The sequence below is a fragment of the Amblyomma americanum genome, chromosome 6 (genome assembly GCF_052857255.1).
Source record: "Amblyomma americanum isolate KBUSLIRL-KWMA chromosome 6, ASM5285725v1, whole genome shotgun sequence".
NCBI classification, from domain to species: Eukaryota; Metazoa; Arthropoda; class Arachnida; order Ixodida; family Ixodidae; genus Amblyomma; species Amblyomma americanum.
This window is the reverse complement of record NC_135502.1, coordinates 46,828,181-46,848,213: the sequence shown is the minus strand read 5'-3', so window position 1 is coordinate 46,848,213 and position 20,033 is coordinate 46,828,181. Positions and strand designations below refer to the sequence as shown.

The 20,033-nt window shown below is 43.4% G+C and overlaps 1 protein-coding gene across 1 annotated transcript in view; it reads left to right on the top strand.

Annotated features, from left to right (window-relative positions):
- LOC144095239 (cell surface glycoprotein MUC18-like) overlaps window positions 1–20,033 on the top strand; it is a 71,254-nt gene that overhangs the window by 20,763 nt on the left and 30,458 nt on the right. Inside the window, 2 exon segments of the mRNA XM_077629023.1 lie at window positions 4,432–4,548; window positions 11,475–11,678. Of these exon segments, the coding sequence (XP_077485149.1) occupies window positions 4,432–4,548; window positions 11,475–11,678 (321 nt within the window).

The following is a 20,033-nucleotide window of genomic DNA, read 5'->3' as shown; positions in this document are numbered from 1 at the left end:
CAAATGAATGAAAAGGTGTCGGGCTGGACTTAACATAAAAGCCGCCTTTTCCGGTTTTAGGTAACTTTTTGCGCAATTAAAAAATTTAAGCAGTTGCTTAGTGCGAGAGCGTCTTGTGCTCATATGCTTTTCCACGTGTTTATCCTGATTGACAAGATATTTGTGAATCAGGACACTGAATGTCGACAGACGACCCTATATTCAGATTTTTGAAGAGGTTCGTTGTTTTTAAAACTGCCGCTTGAGCGAAATCATCACAGGGCGTAGGGACAAAGAGAGGAACACAGTCAGACGCAGTTACTCTGCCGACGCTGACTACGAAGCGTTTCGTCATATTTTCAAGCGCGTTAACCATGAACATTTTCCTGAAAAACGCTTCACCAGAAAGAGCGCTAACGACCGCAAACCATGGATCAGCCATGAATCTTGGAAACGAATAAAGCATAAAATCAAACTATGCAAAATTTTTGGAAACAAAGTCGATCACAGACTTGACTATATTCAGGCAGTATCGCAACAAGCTGCGCTCATTTTTGAGGAGTGAGAAAAGTAGGTATTTACATAACCTGCTCAGTAGAGACTGCCGCAAGAAAACTGCTGATGTTTGGGGAAAACTTATTGGGTTGTTGAATTGTATGCAGGCGCCTTTGGTTGTTAATGATCTTTTTCTGGAAGGTCGTCACACACAAGGTGTTGACTTGGCTGAAAAAATCAACAAATTTCTCGAGGACGTTGCTAGTCAAGCCCAGCACGCCTCGCCGACTATATGCAGCGTTGCGCAAAATACTCACCACATATACTTGGAACCAATGATGAATTCAAAGTGCGAGATATATATACATCTTTAAAGAGCAGCAAGACACGTGATGTTGGCGACATTAAAATTTAACCGGTTAAATAAGTGCTTGATACAGTTGCCCCACTTCTTGCTCATATTTAAAACCTTGCGTTATCCACGGGTTGCTTCCCTCAGCTTTTGCAGGTTTCTAAAGTTGTAGTCTTGTTTAAAAGCGCTGATAGAAATTATTTACGTAATTATAGGCCGATTTATACTTTGCCTATTTTTTCCAAATGTCTGGGAAATATAATTCATAAGAGGCTATCAATTTTTTGTAAGAAGTATCATCTTTTGTGCCCATCGCAGCATGGATTCCTATATGCCAAATCTACGGAAACGGTATTGCTGACTCAGAAAGAAATTATCCTCAAAGCTTTAGAACTTAAGCAGTTGTGCATAGGAGTTTTCGTTCACTTTTCAAAGGCCTTCGACAGCCTCAATCACCAAACTCTTTTTAAAAAGCTGGAATTGTACTGAATTCGTGGAACAGCGCTGCATCTAGTTCAGTCTTACCTGCAGCACCATGTTCAGTGAGTTAGCATTGGAAACGCTACATCCTCGTTGGAAGATATTTTGACAGGTGTTCCCCAAGGAAGCGTTCTGGGGCCACTGCTTTTCATTTTGCATATTAACGACATTACTTCTATAAGCAATAATTCTAACTACGTTATCTACGCAGACGATACTAGCCTATTCTTTCAAGGCAGCGGCAAGCAGTCACTGGTGCGCACAGTTAATGACACCCTGGTGGAATTAAACAAATGGATTGAACTCAACTCGCTACTCATTATTACCATAAAAACAAAAGCTGTCCTTTTCCATCCACGACAGCGTGTGGCATCAATAAACTGCGACTTATATCTTGGTAATAGTCGAATAACATGGGCTGAAACAAAAACTTCAGGCGTTTTTTTTAACGCGAACATGTCATGGGATGCCCACTTTGAGCATGTCGAAGCACAACTTTCAAAAAGTGCCGGAATACTCGCTAGATTCCGCGGTTTTCCTCCTCTTTTCATAAAGATGATGATTTAAAACGCCTTCTTTCTTTCCTATGTTAATTACTGTTTTAAGTATGGGGAAATTCTACACACAGGAATGTAGGCAAAATACACCTTTTGCAAAAAAGGGCAGTTCGCCCTATTGCAAACGCCAATTTTTATCTCCATACTCAGGGACTATTTAAACGTTTCGCTATTGTCCATGTACATAATTTATATGAATATTGTTTAAGTATTAGGTATAAAAAGTCTGTCAATAATAATCAGGATGTGTTTTTCTAGTTAGCCGATTTAAAGGTAAATGTTCCCACTTACGAACTTCGACACCAAGCATTTTGGCATGTTACAAGTTCCAGAACTCAACTTGGGCACCAGATCTTGTGTTCTACATCACCGCGACTTTTAGCTCCCGTTCCATTAAATCCACGTTCCTGTCGTAACTCATCAAATATGAGTGGCGGAAAGGTGGTACATAACTTGTGTATTTGTTTGTTCTTTTGCTATTGCTGCTCATGAGTGAATAATACGTGTTACTATTTTATTTGCTGTGTGCTTACTGTATGCTGTATACTGTATGCTATGTTGGCAAAATTCAGAAAAGAAATTGATATGTTAATTTTTTTTTTGCTGTATGTTCGCTGTATGTCATGTACTGGGGCTCGGGTTGTCTTCAAGCGAAAATTGAGCGCTTTTTGCCTGAGCCTGCCCACATCTTTATTGTGTAAATAAAAATAAAATGAAATTATATGAAATGAAAGACTGCATTCTTAAGGCCTGCGCGAACATAACAGCGGTGGCTAGCACTGTTAGTAATCGTAGCAACCCAGTATGCGGGAGCCAACCAGGAGGGAATGGTTTGACTACGCGAAATCTGGATTGAAATATACTCCCGACGGGGCTGCTAACTGTTGCACTCCAAAGGGACACGCTATGATGGCAATCGAATTTGCTGCTCCAACATTTAGCTTGCCGCTGCATAATATACATGTTTCTCACACTATAATATTGAGGTTTTGGCACAGGCAATGCTTATATTGCTATGTGCGCGGTACACTAAGGAACACAGCTGCTCCTAAATAAACAGGTAGAAAAAAGGAAAAAAAAACCATTACGTTTCATAAACTTCAACAGTTAAAATACAGCACCTCCTCGGATCAAATGCACTAGAACTAAAGGCAAACCGACTTCTTGGGGAAAAAAACCCATCTGCGGCCTCGCGTAAAATAGGAATAATGCTGTAAAGTTTTTGTTTACTGTGTTCTTTTCTCTGTTTCCTCCGTTCTTATTTTTTCTTTTTCTCCTTCTGTGTTCCTTCCTTCATTTCTTCCCTGCTTCTTTCTTTCTTATCAGTCTTTCGTTCTTTAAACTTTGTTTATTCCGTTTTTACGATTTTGTACAAAAATTAAGGTATGTCAATATAAAATGCTTTAAGATTTATAGAAGTTTTCTAAGGAAATCTTCGATACCCTCGACAACCCGCGCGTCGCGTCAAACACTTTTGTTTCTCGGTACAGTAGAAGGGTGCTGAAAGCAATGTGACCGAGATAAAAATTTCTCTGTGTGCAGACCATTGTCGCCAATACAGAGCTCTTTTTGCTTTTCTTACACAGAAGCAGTGCGGAATTATTTAGCTTTCAAATCGCTTCACTAAATTCACCACTATAAGCTTCGAGGCAATCACGTGACAACGTTTTGCTTCAAAATCCGTCTATTTTTTATATCCTTAACGCCTGCGACACTAATTTAAACCTGCTGAATAAGGGTACAGAATAAATAATATCGATTTTATTTTTGTCTTTTGTAGGAAGACGTCTTCTGCGAAAGATATAAAAAACATTGCGTATGTGCATAACTTTTTTTTTTTACATTTTAAGAGGCATCACTTATTCATTGCCCACAGTGCTTTACTAAGTTCATTAAATATGTAGGATACGAAATATATTTTTTCTAATTCCCCATAATTTGTAAACACTCGACACTTACACTATTCTTCTGGTTTCTCTAATCTTTCCACCGCAGCGGTGGCCAAGTGGTTGAGCATCCGCCTCGCATGCGGGAGGTGCGGGGTTCGATCCCCAGTGCCGCCGGGTACCCACCGGTGATACAATGGGTACAAGCTTTCCCCTGGTCTGGTGCTCGGCTTAGTTAGGGTGAAATGCTTGGGAAATGGGTCTCTGACCCAACCTTGAGAAAAAAAAAATACCTTGTGACATGGCGCTCTTTGGCCATAGCTGCCCTTGCGCCAAAAAAATCCATAATCATCATCTAATCTTTCCGTATATTTCATTGTTATACTGACACCTGAAAAGCATGTACTTCCTTCCTTCTTACCACGCAACTTATAATTTTCAGAAATTTCTATGACAGCTAGCTTCAATTCGAGCAGCTATCAAATGAAGCGGGTTAGAAAAGCCTCAACGCTATTGAATTGAACAGAGCTGTCAGCGATGTGTGCGTCTCTACTTATATCCTTGTTTTTGTGCGCAGTCGTAAACAATAATACATTACAAACTAGCCTAGCAGAAAAGGATTCTGAAGACCCAAACTTCTGCAGGGTCATTCTTTCTTTCTTTTTTTGTGGCCTTTGCGCAGAGCCTCCGGGGACTCCGGTGATCCGAGAGGCCGGTGGAGACCGGGAGCCTCTGCGTAGCCTCATCGGTCCCTACAACGAAGGAGACAGCCTGGCTCTCGTGTGTGACGTCGAAGGTGGTGAGTTTCCTCACTGCACCTTTTGTTTTTTCTTCTTTTACAGCGGTTCATGCGCTTAGGAATAGATTCCTAGAGAGGCAAACTGGCGGACTATGGAGCTCGGAGACAATCAAATCTTTAAAGAAGGATGTCCCTTCGTCTGCGGGCTTTAGGTAACTCATGATTTTACCCGGGAAGCAGCAGCACTCAAGTCGCATAGAGCAGTGAAACTCCAGCGTTTAATGGGGAGGCCCAGAGGTGTCAACAGGGCGTGGTTAACTTACATGTAGCCGCTAAATGTCTGCCGTACGTCATGAGCACTGCATTGATAAAAAAAAAAATTGATGATTCACATTTTGAGGCACCATCGATGCGTGACCTAGTAGTTGCAGCCTCCTTAGCACTTGAAAGGTCTTACAGGATGAGAACGAATCTCGTCTACACTTAACACAAGTTTTGCGGATGCATCACAACAGAGCACCGAGGCAATTTTGCGCATGATCAAGGTGCCTGGGTACTTCTCGGAAAATATGGATTTCTATCCATATATTTACAACTTGAATGTTCTAAAATGAGACGCTTTAAACAGGAAAGGTTAGCAAGATACAAGAAAATATTTGTCGAAAGCGTGCTAAATCCGCTCAAGTATTTACTATTTAAGCGTGTTCTTAGCCGCTGTATGCCCTATTAGAAAACATTGTCTTTCCCGATATGACAGGCTTTTAATCTATTAAAGAGTATGCGGTCCAAACATAAAAAAAAAATCAAGAAATACATGTGGAAGAAACCACACAAATTGTTCTTTTTATCTCGCCACGGAGACTAGGTATAGACATGAAATTGTTTCAGAAGAAGTTAAGTTTAATCAACACAAAATTGTAGAATAGAGCCCTTGCTGCTATACTTTTCTGAATTTTGATGGAGGCTATATTCGCCCGCTAGCATTGCATGCTTGTCTGAGCACACCCGTCAGGCTTGGTATTGGCTCAAATACTCAGAATCACTGCCGTCTTTCGGCGACAGGTGCAAAGAATGAAACAAATCAAGAGTCAGAACGACTGTGAGAGGTAACATGCCACGAAAGGCATCTCCGTCGAGCCCAGTCGACGCCAACGACACGAAGCAAACCATCCGTGCAAGCAGAAAAAGAAATTGTGAGGCGTATGCAAACAGAAGCGTGTGTGGTAACGGCTCCATGTGGCAGACTCACGCGCCGACATAGAATAAGTCGCAGCAGATCTGTATGCGCAACGTTTGATGTTGAAAAAAGGACCGTTCTCAGTCGTACGTTCCTTCGCTGTATAGTTGATGTGACATCTCGACATGCACAGTGCGCGTTCAATTGTCGGCGGGAGAGAAGAGACAGGAGATACGCAGCGCTTTGTCTCCTCGCATTCTGCACTTTCGTCTGAATCTGCGTGAGCGATGTACATGCCAGACAGCACTCAGCACTATGCAAACTAGACATCCCAGCTTCATTTCGCCATGCTGCACTTCTCTCGACAGTTCTTTGTAAGACCCCGTTCTGACACGTCTGGTGGAGTCAGCAGTAGTTTCGTCGGCTCCCTCCACAGCGTAACTAGCGACGTTGGCGGAGTCGGTAGACCGTGCATGGCCGCTTTCTTGCCCTTTCACGCGACGGCGAAAAATGAATCGCAACGCAGCAGTTTTAGCACAGTCGGAATTACGTCGGCAGAAGAGGACGTACCCAATTGTGGCGGCGCAGGAAAGAAGACAGTTCCTATTAAAATTGCCGTTGGGGTTTCTACCATCCAAGCGACGCATCCAGGGGGAAACGGAGACCCGCGGCTACACTTCGCTAGCAGCGATCGCCACCTTTTAGACAATAGGCCTGCACAACGCACGTCTCTGACGGTAGCCGTGCTGTGTTCCCTCTCACCACGCGAACAAAAGAACCGCGGGCGGAGGCCACGGAGAGGGTGGGAGGTGGTGAGCTGCGCAGGTCCTTCAAGCGAGCCCGGAGGGTCCCTTCACGAGCAGCCAGGCTTGCTCTGAAAAGAACTCTTTAGCGCTCCAACAGGGACACTATGAAAATATAGAAAACGGACACCATGCTAACAGGAACCTCTTAGCTTGCAACACTGTACTGAAGAGCGCCAGGTTGCGCTGCATATGTGAATTTCTTCTCGCCATTAGCAGTTGACATACAACGTGCCTTGACATCAGCACCTCTCGCGTCATTTGTGTGCTTTTTGTTTATTTCGTAGATGTTTTGTATCACCGCTGCCTTTCTTCATCCGGAAGTTGTGCAGTTATAAGCACAGGGACTCGTCTATCCTTCGCTCTCTCTAACAGCCAGGTCTTTTGTTAATCTTTTGCCCCTGCGTTCTTGCCAGTTGGGGATGGCAGTCGCCCCCAGGTTGTCCTCCGCTTCTGTTCCGTGTACTCATTTTGGAGACAACAGAGGCCGGCGTATGAATAGAACCTCTTCTTTCGTCGTCCCCAGCGGCACAATTAATCGACCAGCCGGAGGCAAGAGCTGTGTCGGTATTGTTCAGGCATTTTTCGCCTGAGTGTTACCCCCGTGCAGAACTTCCTGTTAACCTTCATGGCTGGCTTTTGTCTTTCACACGCTATCTCTCCGTCAACCGCAGTCAGTCTATAAAGCACTTTGTCCTATAAAGCACTTTATTTTCGCCTTGATTACCCTCTTGCCAGGAACATGGTAGCTTTTAATGATCGCCGTTACACCGGCGGAGTTTCGTTCTCTTCTCTTCTTAAAAGCTTACCATTAACGTGTTTGCGACTGCCATTAGTGATATTTGCCTTTCTGTGCCCGCTTTAGTGGTGATCGCTTTGTGTTGGCGTCATGAAACAGCAGCATACGACGACTGCATGCGTCAAAACAGAACACAAAACAGCACCGGGAAGGAATAGGGAAGTGAGAACACAGCACGGAGTAGAAATAGCACGACGACTGAACAGTGCAGCACTGTACGGTGCCGTGTTGCTCGGAGAGTGTCTATGGCAGAAAAAGCGCTTATGCCACCCTCGCTTACCTGGAATAAATCAAGTTTTTCTCTGTATTATGCCTGCAGAATATAGGCAACCGATAAATTGAATTGCCCCATACATCCGCCTGTCTTTATTTGCTAGCTTTTGTTTCCACTCTGTAACTAAATGTTTCCACTGTAACCCACAGATTTTCGATAACAGAGCAGCGCATTTTCTCGTTTAATTGTCATCCCGAAATAGAAGCGAATTCAAATGCAGACGTATTAATCGTACGAATCAAGCCACTATACGATACATAAATATGAAGTTGCGCTGTAGTACTTTTGACGACCAGTTTATAAAGTGTTTTAAAAACTAGAGGTCATTTAAAAAAAAGGAACTTGTAAATGACAGAGAGGAAAGGTGTTTTCCCGTGTACTGTGCCATGCTACCTAAGTTAACGTAACAAAGAAGCTTCTGTATAGGTTGTACTTTGCCCTTTGCGTTTATGAAAATGATTGTTCGCACTTCGCGTGGTGCTGCACCGTACTTAGCAGCGCTGTTTTATCGCCGTGCGTTTTTCTTTGTGTCCTGTGCTCTCTGTTAGTCAGCTGCGTTTTACCCTATGTTGTTTTTAAGCATGCTGTTTTTCCCTGCCCTGCTTTGTCACTTTGCCGTTTTGTGGTTTCGCTTTGTGTGTTTCTTTGCCGTTTTGCCTTGGGCTGTTTTTTCGTGACCCCTTTTCGTCACTCCATCTCCAATGACCTTTCTCTATGTTCTCTAGTCAGTGGTTCTCCTCAGAGAATGGCGGCAATTTTTTTGTGCCTCAGAACTCTTCGAAGACCGGATCATAGCGGCGAGCCTTGTGTTTCAAGATGACTCTAAGCCTATGCATTGCAGTCACCGGACACAGAAGTTTAAATGTTTCCTTCTCTCGGCGATCCGTCACTCTAGTAGCTTTTCTACGTCGAACTATGCCCATACAATTTCGATATGTTCCGTTTTACTATCGTCGCTTTCGTGAGAGAAATTAGTGCATACTTTTGCGTAGAAACAGAGAAATCGTGATTATACTTTACGCACTAAGTTCTCTGCTACGCGACAAGATGATGGAAGCTCTACTAAAGAAGAACAAACTAGGCATAGAGAGCGTGTATTTTATTATTGATACCATGATGTCTGGACATCAGTTAGATACAGCGACTTCTCTAACACAGATCACGAAGCACTTTCGCCAAAGGCGACAAAGGAAAAGGAATTTTAACTCTCTTCATTTAAATAAGTCTGAAACATTTTATAGTTACCGGACAAGCTTTATCATCGTGCACAAAAATTTTTTCATCAGCATTATTCATCGGGCTAAAAGTGGCGCATATGTTGTGCAACTACGCAACGTATCCATCTGTTGCTTTCTCACGTTAAATTCAGCTCACACTGTGCGCATATCGCACACTTATCGGCAAAAAGAAATATGCAAATAACGGAATGTTTAATTCTTCTCATTAATGTACAATAGTTTACTGTCGGTAGTAGGCATTATAGAGTAATTACTCTGATTTTAAATTTACTCCACCTTAGGGGATTTTCCACAACACATTGGAATTGCCAGGAGAAGTCACTACACAGCACATTCATTTAGCACTGGAGAGTGAAATCGTAATGACGGACTCAGACGGCCACTGATGATGTTGTGAATGAAGAGTCTGAGGGTATGGCACTTTTTAGAAGTGTCCAAATTTTGCTGAGATTTTTACTATAGCTCATGATGGTGTAGCTCTGTCCAGCTCTTACTAATCGTACCTCTTTAACCACGCCTCCTGCGTTGAGATACGATTAAGAAATATATTCGAAACCACAAGTTGTCCATCATTGATTTTGACTGGTGTTGTTCAACCTGCGAACCAGCACACAGAAGAAAACAAGATAATGTTTCAAAGACAAAAAGCAGGTTCGTCATTTAATAATTATACGGCGAGATAACATGCTTGAAGCTCCGGGCTAGACCACACATCTAAGTGACTTTCAGAACAGTGGATACAAATTAATGCGCCACAGTGTGTTCCCCAGTACCAAACCTTAAAATGTTATCTTGAAAGTTGGGAAGATGGGTGCAGGCATTGGGAGATCCTGAGCGCGAAGCAGCTGTTTTCGCCTCAAAAACAGTTCATAGTAACTGCGTCAGAATCTTAATACAGGACTTTTGACAGCATGGCAGCGTTCATCTCGACACTCCACTGTAATTAAACAGCGCTTAATCAGCGAATTCTTAACTCCTAGTAATGAAGTTGATGAAAGATTGATTTTGGAGAATTTTAAGCTTCGTACGCCCGTGGCTTCCTACCTCGCTAAATACTGGACGACCACTTTAGTGAATAGTCGGCTCTAAATCATCACCAGTTACTTAACGAGTAGCTGTATTGATCACTCAAACACGGTCTCTTCGGTGACAAGCATGGCGCAAAAAATATACAAGTGTATGCAGAGCGGTGAAGGCCCTCAGAAAATGTAAGAAGAGTTTAACGGCAATCATGTTTGGCATCTTACGCATCATTTTTTAACTTTGAATGAAAGAGCGCGGAATATGAAATGCTCGAGCTGCTTCCGAGGATGGGCCGCAAACTAAGCCCTTAACGAGCAGCCATAAGCATAACAATTGCGGGTGCTGTTAGCCGTACCGCCCAAGTCATTAAATGCACCCCACGTGAACTCCTTTATCTGTGCCTTCAACTGACACTTCGCTCCTACCGCGACGCATAGGTCACGCACTTGAGAGCTGTCTTGTAGGCAGTGGAGCCACATCGAAGCCTTGTTGTTGGGGTTTGCTGTTTCTCGTTGCGTAATGGTTATTCATTGCCCCCTGTGCAAGCCGCTGCAGACAATGCCTACGTAAGTGCGCTACTTTGCTGCTGTGGGACTTGACTTGCGTTTAAGAGCCTCCTAATTAACGTACTCCGGAATGAAGCATCGCACTCATTTGGTAACCTACCGAATACTGTCCTTTTGTAAGAATATTTCATAATAAAAATTTAGTCTTCTCTTATGTAGTACTGGTTATTATGATGTGTTAGCATTGCTACGCTCATTATCGCAAAACAAGCCCAGATTTGGCGAGTGAAGACTCGGTTGGTAGGAGGCAAAGTGGAGAGTGGAAAATCACCTCTCGACCCTCAAGCGAGAAAAGAGAGGAAGGAAAAGGGAAGAGGAAGAGAGGCTTGGAGGGGACGTGTGGTGACATGGACACCGTGGTCGCCAATCACAGTCGATGGGTAGAGAGAGAGAAGGGAAATGGCACGAGACACATATTTGCAGTGTTTACCTGAACTCGACAGAGAATGATTTGAGTTCGTTTAATTCAGGAAACCGTAAATATTTACGAAAGACCGCTACCGTCAGGAAGACGTTGAAGTAACGAGCGTGAGCTGTTTGGTTTACTGGAATTGATATGAATGAGATTAAAGGAAGGTTTCGGCCGGCCGGCGTTCTCAGAAGTATCCGAGTACGTCTGTTCTCTTGGACTTATTTCACAGATCTTCTTCGGCCACGGTGTAAGATGTCGGTGGTTTGGGATTATCCATGTCTTCCTTCAAACACACTGTGGTAGTTAGTGAACGTATCGGCGAAATGAGTGCCGAAAGCTTTTTGAAATCATGCAGTGTGGTTTAATAGTATCATTTGAAGACACAAAAGTCCAGAATCACCCCTAATCAACTTGCGCCCTGTATAGATAAGGATAGATAAATGTTTAAGACTCAAATCTGAAACGAGGCAGTAAACGCTGCTACAGAGATTGCTGGCTGATTCAGGAGAATAAAACAGGCGTACGGTGTGTCACACAGGGATTTATGGACTGAATCGCGCCTCCGGCTCGTATGGTCTCAAGTCGTCAGCTGCAACGGCTGGCCCGTCCGGGGGAAACGCTAATGCTAGCGCATGCATTGTGGCGTGAATCTTTATTGATCGTCCGTGAATTTTTTTTTCCCGTACTCCTGCAGGCATTCCGGAGCCCAGTGTGACCTGGTGGCGCGAAAGTGTACCCCTTGAGAGTGTGCTCAGCGAGCACCGGCCGGGAGTGCGTAGGAGTGCCCTGGGGCCCTTCGTGCTGCGCCGCCAGGACCTGATGGCGGTGCTTGTGTGCCAGGCATCAAACTCAAACCTCACGGCGCCGCTAACTAGCTCCGTCACGCTAGACATGAACTGTGAGTACTAATCTTGTTGTGTTGGGTTTTATGGCGCATGAACAACTAAGGCCATCAAGCGCCAGTTAGTATTGAAATAGGCCCCCCTTTTTTCCACAGTGCAATGCAGATGTGCCGCCTGAGTGTCCATGTACACTCCGATAAGCAATGCCCCTTCTTGAGATTACAGCTCGGTGAGCCTCCGGTCCGTGTTAGAGAAGGTTATTTCTTCATAAATGAATCCCATAAAAAGAAATAAAAACGGATTTCTGGAATGAGAAGTTCTCAGGCACTCAGATGTTCTGATGCAATGAACTTCGTTAGAAAATTAGTTTTTTTTTCAGGACGACGCTTCCTTTTTTTTTTTTGATGACTTTTTCTTGCTGCCTCCCATTGCCCGAAAAAGGCGCCGAATAATTTTGCTTCACTTTGGCTTGTCTTTATGGCTCGCTAATAATTCTATGCTTTATATTTTAGTTCGTTTACACTTTGCTCTACTTTGGCTTAGTTTATCGTTCGTGGGTGATAATTTAATGCTTTTGAATTTCCTGCGTTATGCACATTTTGCCTTGGCGTGCCGCGTTCGGTTAACCGATGGCTCCCACTCACTGAGATATTCTGACGTATCTTCACATTCGGCGCTGCTTTACCTTTCTCTGCACTTGCAGCTCGCTTGGGGGCGTCGCTGCGTCCGTCTCTGCCGATGCAGTTTGCCTGCAGCATATCGCTGGGGTGCGATTACTGTGCGTGGCTCGCGCTAAGGTCGCCGCCGCTCTTCCCTTGGCGGATTTGGCCTGGGGGTACAAAGAGCAAATAGCTGAAAGTTACCAGAACACCAGAAACAAATTGCACAATATTACCCTAACATCATCCGTCACTGAACACGAAACAAAGACTCGTCCTTTGCAACGTTCAAACTAACACTCTCCTCACCTCAGTAATGCTGTACAACTTCGGATGGCGTGATTCAGCTCACTGTCCCAACTGTCCAGGGGTCAAGGCAGGCGCACAGTACATTCTCTACTCATGTCCATATTGCCCTTACCCTCTCCCTTTTTCCTGGAGTGCTTGGCTTCACTCGGGTTCAACAGATGATCGCCGGGCCTTAGCAGAGCAAGCGCTTTTCTTCACTGGGCCTTAGTGGTGGCATCAAATATTTTTCCTCCTACCTCCCTCGGGGGCCACGCAGAGCCATGCGCCGGCCTTTTCGCCTAATGAAACTCATTCTGCTTATGCAGTATAAAAAATCGTTTGTAGGTGAGGAGCCTTGGTGAGATTGGACTGAAAAAGTTTCTTCGAAAAACAGTCCCTGATTGCCAACTTCATCTCTCAGCCCTGTTGTTTCACTGCATTACAGCACCAGTCTCGGCAGAGCAACAGAATGAGCTTCGTGCTCTTTGCATCTATCAGGTACTGGAATTTGTCTAAGTAACGAGAAAGAACTGGGGGGGGGGGGGGGGGGGGGGGGCGTAATAGGGTGGATTGCATGGCAGCTGCTTACGAGATGCCTTGGTTCCTTATCGGGACTGGTCTCCGCATCGCTGCCCCATCGAGGAATGAGACGCAACCGTAATTATCTGTGCGACCGCAGCCGACAGCAAACGTTGCCGATAGATGAAGCTGTTCCAGCCGTTTTCCTGTTATATCCTGTTAGGCTGCTAATTCTGCACGCTTTTCTCTGCTTTGCTTCCGAGTCATTTTGGCATGCGGTAGTGCCCGTACTCCCACAAGATGCCTTGCACTGCAATGCATAAATTCAGGCCTTAAATTTCAACATAACTAAGAAGGCTGATTTTCTGAATGCCATGATATTAGTTACAAGTGGCGCTGTTCTTTGCTTTGCTGTTTTCGACTTGTTCTGTGCATTAGTCTCTGATTGCGCAGGCGCAGAGAGAAGTAACTTTGCTCTCTTAATTCAAAACACGCATTGCCTACCAGAAATCCTTAGAATAGGTGAGTGCCTCCACATTACCGCTTGTAGTTTTCTTTTAAAACGCAAATTTTCTTAGTTTTTCTGTGACTAAACACCAATGAAACTAGAGCCTCAGGAAATGCTCTGTTTTCTGTCCGCTTCAACTCGCGCCAAACTTATACACTATCTTCCTAAGCTGCGTTCTCTAGTAGTAGTTATCGACCGCAGCCAAAGATTGCACCGCGTTTTTGCAGCTCGCACGTAAAAGATGGAAAGGCGAGAAGAAAATTATGGGTCCGTGTTAGCGAGGGTGCATTTCTGCATTATTGTTTTACTTAGATTATGTTCGAGTAACCGAGCAGGAATTGAATGTCAAAACGAAGGGCATGAGGCATATCCCCTGAGAAACGCAAGCCTCATATTATGCCGTCACACTATTAACACTAAAGAAGTTTTAATAGTGTGCCGCCCGAACATCCGTCTGGATAGTGTTCGGAGTTTTCTCAACAGCAGCAGGGTTGTGCAGACTGGTTCCTAAGTATTGTTTTACTTGATTCTTTTTCACAGCGTGCCCTTTTTGAGACTCAGTGGCGAAGCGTTAAGACCCACACGTGACGGTTTTACTTGCCGTCATGAGCACTTCCTGAATGTCCTGCGCTGCGGTAATCACAAAATTTGCAAGGTTTATTTATTTATTTATTATTCCTCTAGGGGGCTGCTGCTGCTGCAGGTGATGAAGGTTCGAGCCACGTTGGCCGTGACACCACCTTTAGCAGGCACTGAGCTTGTCCGAACCGACCACCTCCCGCAGCCAAGACGGGTGCCCAACCCACTGGGCCACGGCTGCGGAATTTATTTATTTATTATTCCACAAAGGGACACTACATGAGGGATGGGCTGACAATATGTTATTAATGCTGATATGGATGATCTTCGGCGGCAGATTTGAAGTGCACTGCATTGACAATGGTAGCCACTCCGGATGAAAGGCCATTCCATTCGTTGGGTGTTCAAAGGAAAAAAGACTGCTGATATGATACACTGCGATGTCGCTGAGAATAGACGGCATTAGGGTGAGGGTTCTTTCGGCTAGTTGGCTCATGATGAAAGATGTATCAAAGGCAGCGCGACTAAGGAGGACAAATAAGAAACCAAATGGCGCTGGTTTTGTAGGTTGTGTGTTTTTTCTTCCCTGTTGGCCGTGCCTTCTTCGTTATATTTTTCGGCAAGCCTGATTTCGACGTGCATTCGTCTATGTCTCCTTGAACGCTTCTACTAACTATCGTAAGCACAGAAAATAATTTATAGCTCGGTTGGTGTTTCGTTGTGTACTCTCCATCAGATGCCTTCTTTTATCTTCGAACACCTTTTGCTGATTCAGTGCCGAACGATGAGTACAAATACACCACGCTTGCTCTTTTTATGTGGCTGTTTTCAAGCCCAGTTTTCATCATTTATCCGGTCTCGTGAGGAGAAAAACCGCAAAACAAGACAGAACTGAGCCAGGCGACAACACAGCGTGGTCCCTGTGTTGTCGCCTGCCTGCGTCCCGTCTTGTTTCGCGGTTTTGCTCCCCACGATTACCTACCAACTGGCCTACAACCAAGTTCTTCTAAGTTACATATCCGGTCTAGTCTGGCCTCAGTTTGAAAAGCAGGCAACGCTGTGTAGAAAGAGTCGTATTTCTAGCTTTTATCTTCATTGTAAAATTTATTCTGGCGTATCTGGATTGCTGTGCAAGTGAAAACAAGAAGGCCCTGCTATACTGCATATAAACTGATTGTTTAGTCGTACACTGACGACAGTTTTTCGCATCCTGTATTTCCTTGAAAGTTTCTGAATATATTCAGCTGATAAAAGTTCTAAATCTGACGGTCTTGTTTGATCTGGTTGTCCAAATCTCAAGGTCTTTCTATTTCTACAAGTGTATTTTTTAAACAAATAAGCGCCGTTTATTCATGTTTGTATACGAATATTTTGAATACCATGATATTAGTTACATGTGGGGCGGTTATTTGTTTCGCTGTTTTCGGCTTGTTCTGATCATTAGACACCGGTTGCACAGTCGCGAATAGAAGTAAATAGAATGACTCGGCTTGCGTAATTCTAAGCACGAATTCCCAACAGAAATTTTTGCAACTAGCTGTGTGTGTTGTCGAAGCAGTCCGGGAGGGCATTCGACCGTCACATTATCACGACGCAGCGGAAAGTGAACCGAAACGTAATTTACGATCCGACGTCGCAACTTGCTTTTAATTGGAAGGATACCGTCTAAGGTGGTGCATGTGTAAAAAGAGGAGAATGCTAAATTTTAGGACAAAAACTTTCGAAAAGCACACAAATGAGCAATAAGTTCAATGTGTAGAAAGCTCAGCTCCTAGTCAGAAGTAAGACAACTATCAAATTTTACCTCCCCAGTTCGTGCATTGTCTTGCTTGGATCGTCATCGTTCCAAGGTGTCTTCTTTACTTCCGTATTATTGCAAGCAAACTAAGATTCTTGAGCTGAGACTAACGGTGACATTCAAAGAGCATTTTTAAACGAACAGCAATATGTGAAGTTCATATCTTTGTTCCTTTAAAAGCCGTGACGTAACCCAAGCATTTCCTGAAAAAAAAAAGTTCACGTACCTCAGACCGTATAGAAAACCCAATGGAATGGGTCGTAGGGCAGAGCGCATCGTTTTCTGATAGGTTTTCGAAACCATACACACCTTCTCACGCATCCTGAACCAATACTTGAAGCTTTTACCAAATTGATATTTGATCTTTGCTGCAGCCCATTTTCCATGAATCCTTTCCTGGAAGCTACAGAAATACGTACCAGCAATCAGTATGAGAGCCCAGAAGACCACGCCGTTTCTGTTCGGCGATACGACACCGCATTCTTTTTTTATGTGCATGAGACCGTTATCTTGATACCTGTGCCATCGTTTTGCTGCGTACGTTATCGCCGATATTTTTTACTTCTTGTATTCTGCTGAACAAAAAAGAATTTTTTTTTTCAATTGCGATGCTGCACGAATTGATAGCAACCTAGGCAGAATCAGAGAGCACTATTAGACCATGAATTTTTTTTCTTTTGTAACAATAAAACAGTTCCCGTTGGAAAAAACGGAAACTAAAAAAGTGAATAACATGCTGTTTTTTTGTCTATTCGCTAGAAACATGCGTTTGGAGCAGTTTTTTCTGCAAGATTCGCTCCACTGCGCAGAAGCGCTAAACAAGCGAGGAAACTTGGGAGCGCCTTCCAACACACAAGAACTTAAAGAGTCGCTGCGAGGCACTTAAAGCGCAAAGTTTGCTCGCTCTAAGTGCAATCCTTTACTCCTGCTTCAAAAATATGGTTCTATGGCAAAGACTGACCTGAAAAACCTTTTCTCCACTTGTTTTTGCGCTGAGGACGTTTAATACGGTCTCAATTGATTTTTAGCGGGTGCATTTATCGAAACGTTGCAGCTGTGAAACACACCGGCTATTTGAAACCACCTAACTCTGCAAACATGTTTTCAAATTTCCGAAAGCTGGTGTTTTCTTATCGTATACTTTTGTTGTGTTTCTGGCGCTCGTATTGACAGAGTTTAAAAGGATGGCAAACGCTCCTTGGTTGCTAACACTCTTATCACATTAGCTGTTGCTTATACGGGTTTTCCTTGCGCCCGCGAATAATTGTAGCTGGTTGATTTCAGTTGGCAAATAAAAATGCTATACTGCTGTGACGGAATTACTCGAACAAAAAAAGTTTTCAAACAGTCACCCAAAATTCAATATTCACAAGCAAAAATAAATGTTAGAATTGCGTGAAACGTAGCGAGAAGTTCACACTGAAAACTATCCCAGGAAGGAACATCTCTAATTAGGGCGCCCTGCCGGATAAGCGCCAGTGCAGTTCAAAATTCGAATGAACTATGGCCGTCCAACTGTGAAACTCAAATGGATGAAAGACTGGTAGTATTCACTTAATATGTGCCAGACGTCGCTACAAATAAAATGTTTAACAAATTAAACGCATTTATTCAAAGTTGATTATGTCGCAAAAAAGGCTCGGATTTTTCTCCGTCAGGCGCTGGGTCTACATTTGGGGACGCAATGTGACCACGGAAAATTCCTCGTGTTTGGTGTAAATTATGTAATGTTCTGCAAAGTGGATAAAATAAAATTTGCAGACAGCTAGAAAATCATATATAAAAACGCGCCAAACCAGGCATGCAGAATGGACTCAGAGTATCGTTTTTTTTTAAATATTGGTGTTTTACGCCAGCACTCGTGCGGCTCCAAGATGTCGGGGCTTTTTTGCTTGTTATGCAATGGCGACTGCTTTAAAGTGTCTAAAATAAACTATTTGCTTCCTCACGGATTTAATCTGACAGGAATTTGAATATAGAGGTACAATGACGACAATAAAATCACTTTTTTAGCCACAAGTTATGTATATGAGCACCCAGAAGAAATGACTTAACTCTACTTATCGCGAGAAAATGGCTAACTTTGGGTGTGTTAAAATAAATAGTATTTCTTCAAGAAGTACTGCATGCACTGCGCATTGCAATAAATCAAACCGTAGCTGATTCATTAGTCTTCCGAACGAAAGGAACGCTAGAGTTGCGTGTACGAAACTTCTTTGAACATTTATTAGTTAAATATTTTCATAGCACAAGAATACACTGAGCGCGAAATTGATTAGAAAAAAGTTTAAACATGCAAAACGTTGCGCATGTCCCTAGCTACCATTCTTGTGAGATTCAGCTGCTCAGATAATATAATGCACTTTCTGTGGCCTTTCAAGTTAAGCGCAATGATGGCTGTGTCATTAAAGAAAGCAGTCGCGTGAGGACATGAGTTCTGTTTTTTTTTTTTAGCAGAGCTTGCAGTTCCTACTATTTTTCTTTTTTTTTCACTTGGCAGTGAACGGGTTTTACGGGTGAAAAGGAGGCGTTGCCTCCTTTGAGGTCACCATAATCAAAACTCTGCTGCCGCATATCTTGTCGGCATGTTCAAAAGACAACGAAGCATCAAATAAAACCACTCTCGCGATTTGCAAATCAAGCGCACTGCATAAAATACAACGTGAACGGCAAAATGAAGCACACACGACCACGCACTTCTGTCTGTCATTGGCCTCTCAGATGAAGTCTCCCAATCGCAACTGAAATCCAACCATTCGACATGGTTGTCTAATCACCACAGCTGCTCTAAAAAAAAAAAGAAGTGCTCAGTGTGGCTTTCCCTCTTCCAGGAGAACGCGGTGCAGAAGACGCTATGATTGTCGACCTGCGGATTACGTCCACTCAAAGTTTCATTTTTCACATCGCCTCGTCGCGTTAGAAAATAAAAAGCCTTAAATTAAAGAAATGGTGTCATAAAAGCTATCTAGATGGCGCAGCTTGTCCACGAGCGCCATCTTGAATTTTCGCAGCAGGTTCAACACGTCGGTCATATATGACAGATGGCCTGAGGCGCCGGAAGAAAAATGTTAATTACCGAAGAATGTAAAAATTTTAGCGGTGGTTCCTTGGGATGATTTTTAGAAAAACCTGAAAATTTGATAGTTTTCTTCCGAATTGTTGAAGAAAGGTATTGAACAGCCATAAACAATTTTTTCATGGTTGATAATATTCGAAACCTAATTGCTTTGCGAGCGAGTACAATGACTCTGTTTAAACAGTGCAATAATGTACGCATGTAGATGGCACATAGTCATTACATTGAATCGGGAACCCAACTTCAAAATAGAAATGTTTTTCCCATAGTTTCGTGGAATTTAACTAAAGATATGTTGTCTCGTCAGAAGCAAATAAGGTTGCAGACAATTCGATCACTGCAGTAAACAGTGAAAAAAAAACGCGAACCATGAAGTTCTTGAGCAGGGGTACACGTGAAAAAAAGTCGCGGTGCTCTGACATGAGCTCCACTTCTGAATTAGGAGTTGCCGCAGAACACCGCATATTGGTGAGAGGTTTTCATTCTGTAAACACACTTTTCTCTCAACGCGAAATGCCTCAATTCATGGATTTTGCTGACGTGTTGGTGCTGTGTGCTATGAGGAAAACATAAGGTCGTTCCGTGCAATGACTGGCTCTGAAAATTTTTACATGCAAGAGAATCGCCTCTACGCGCACAACAGCCACCAAAATTGTTTCAGCGTCTTGAGTTCGCATTTGTTTCAGTCCATACGTCCTCGCAGCTTAGATGTTTGCCGTGTGGCTGAAGATGATAACGTAGTTATTCATTGCGAAAAAATAAAAACCGTTCCTTCTTGTGTTTCTTCTGCACTCCTGCAGGAAATAAATTAGTTTCCTCGCCATCTCCCAACATGGAGAGAAAATACTACGCTCGCCGTGTGCAAGTTTAACACACCGAGTGCCCGCTCATGCGAAGCATTGTTTACGTTTACTTTCCAGGGACAAATGAAAAGTACTGCTTCACATTGTAATGAACAGCATGCCACTTAATTTAAATATCTGC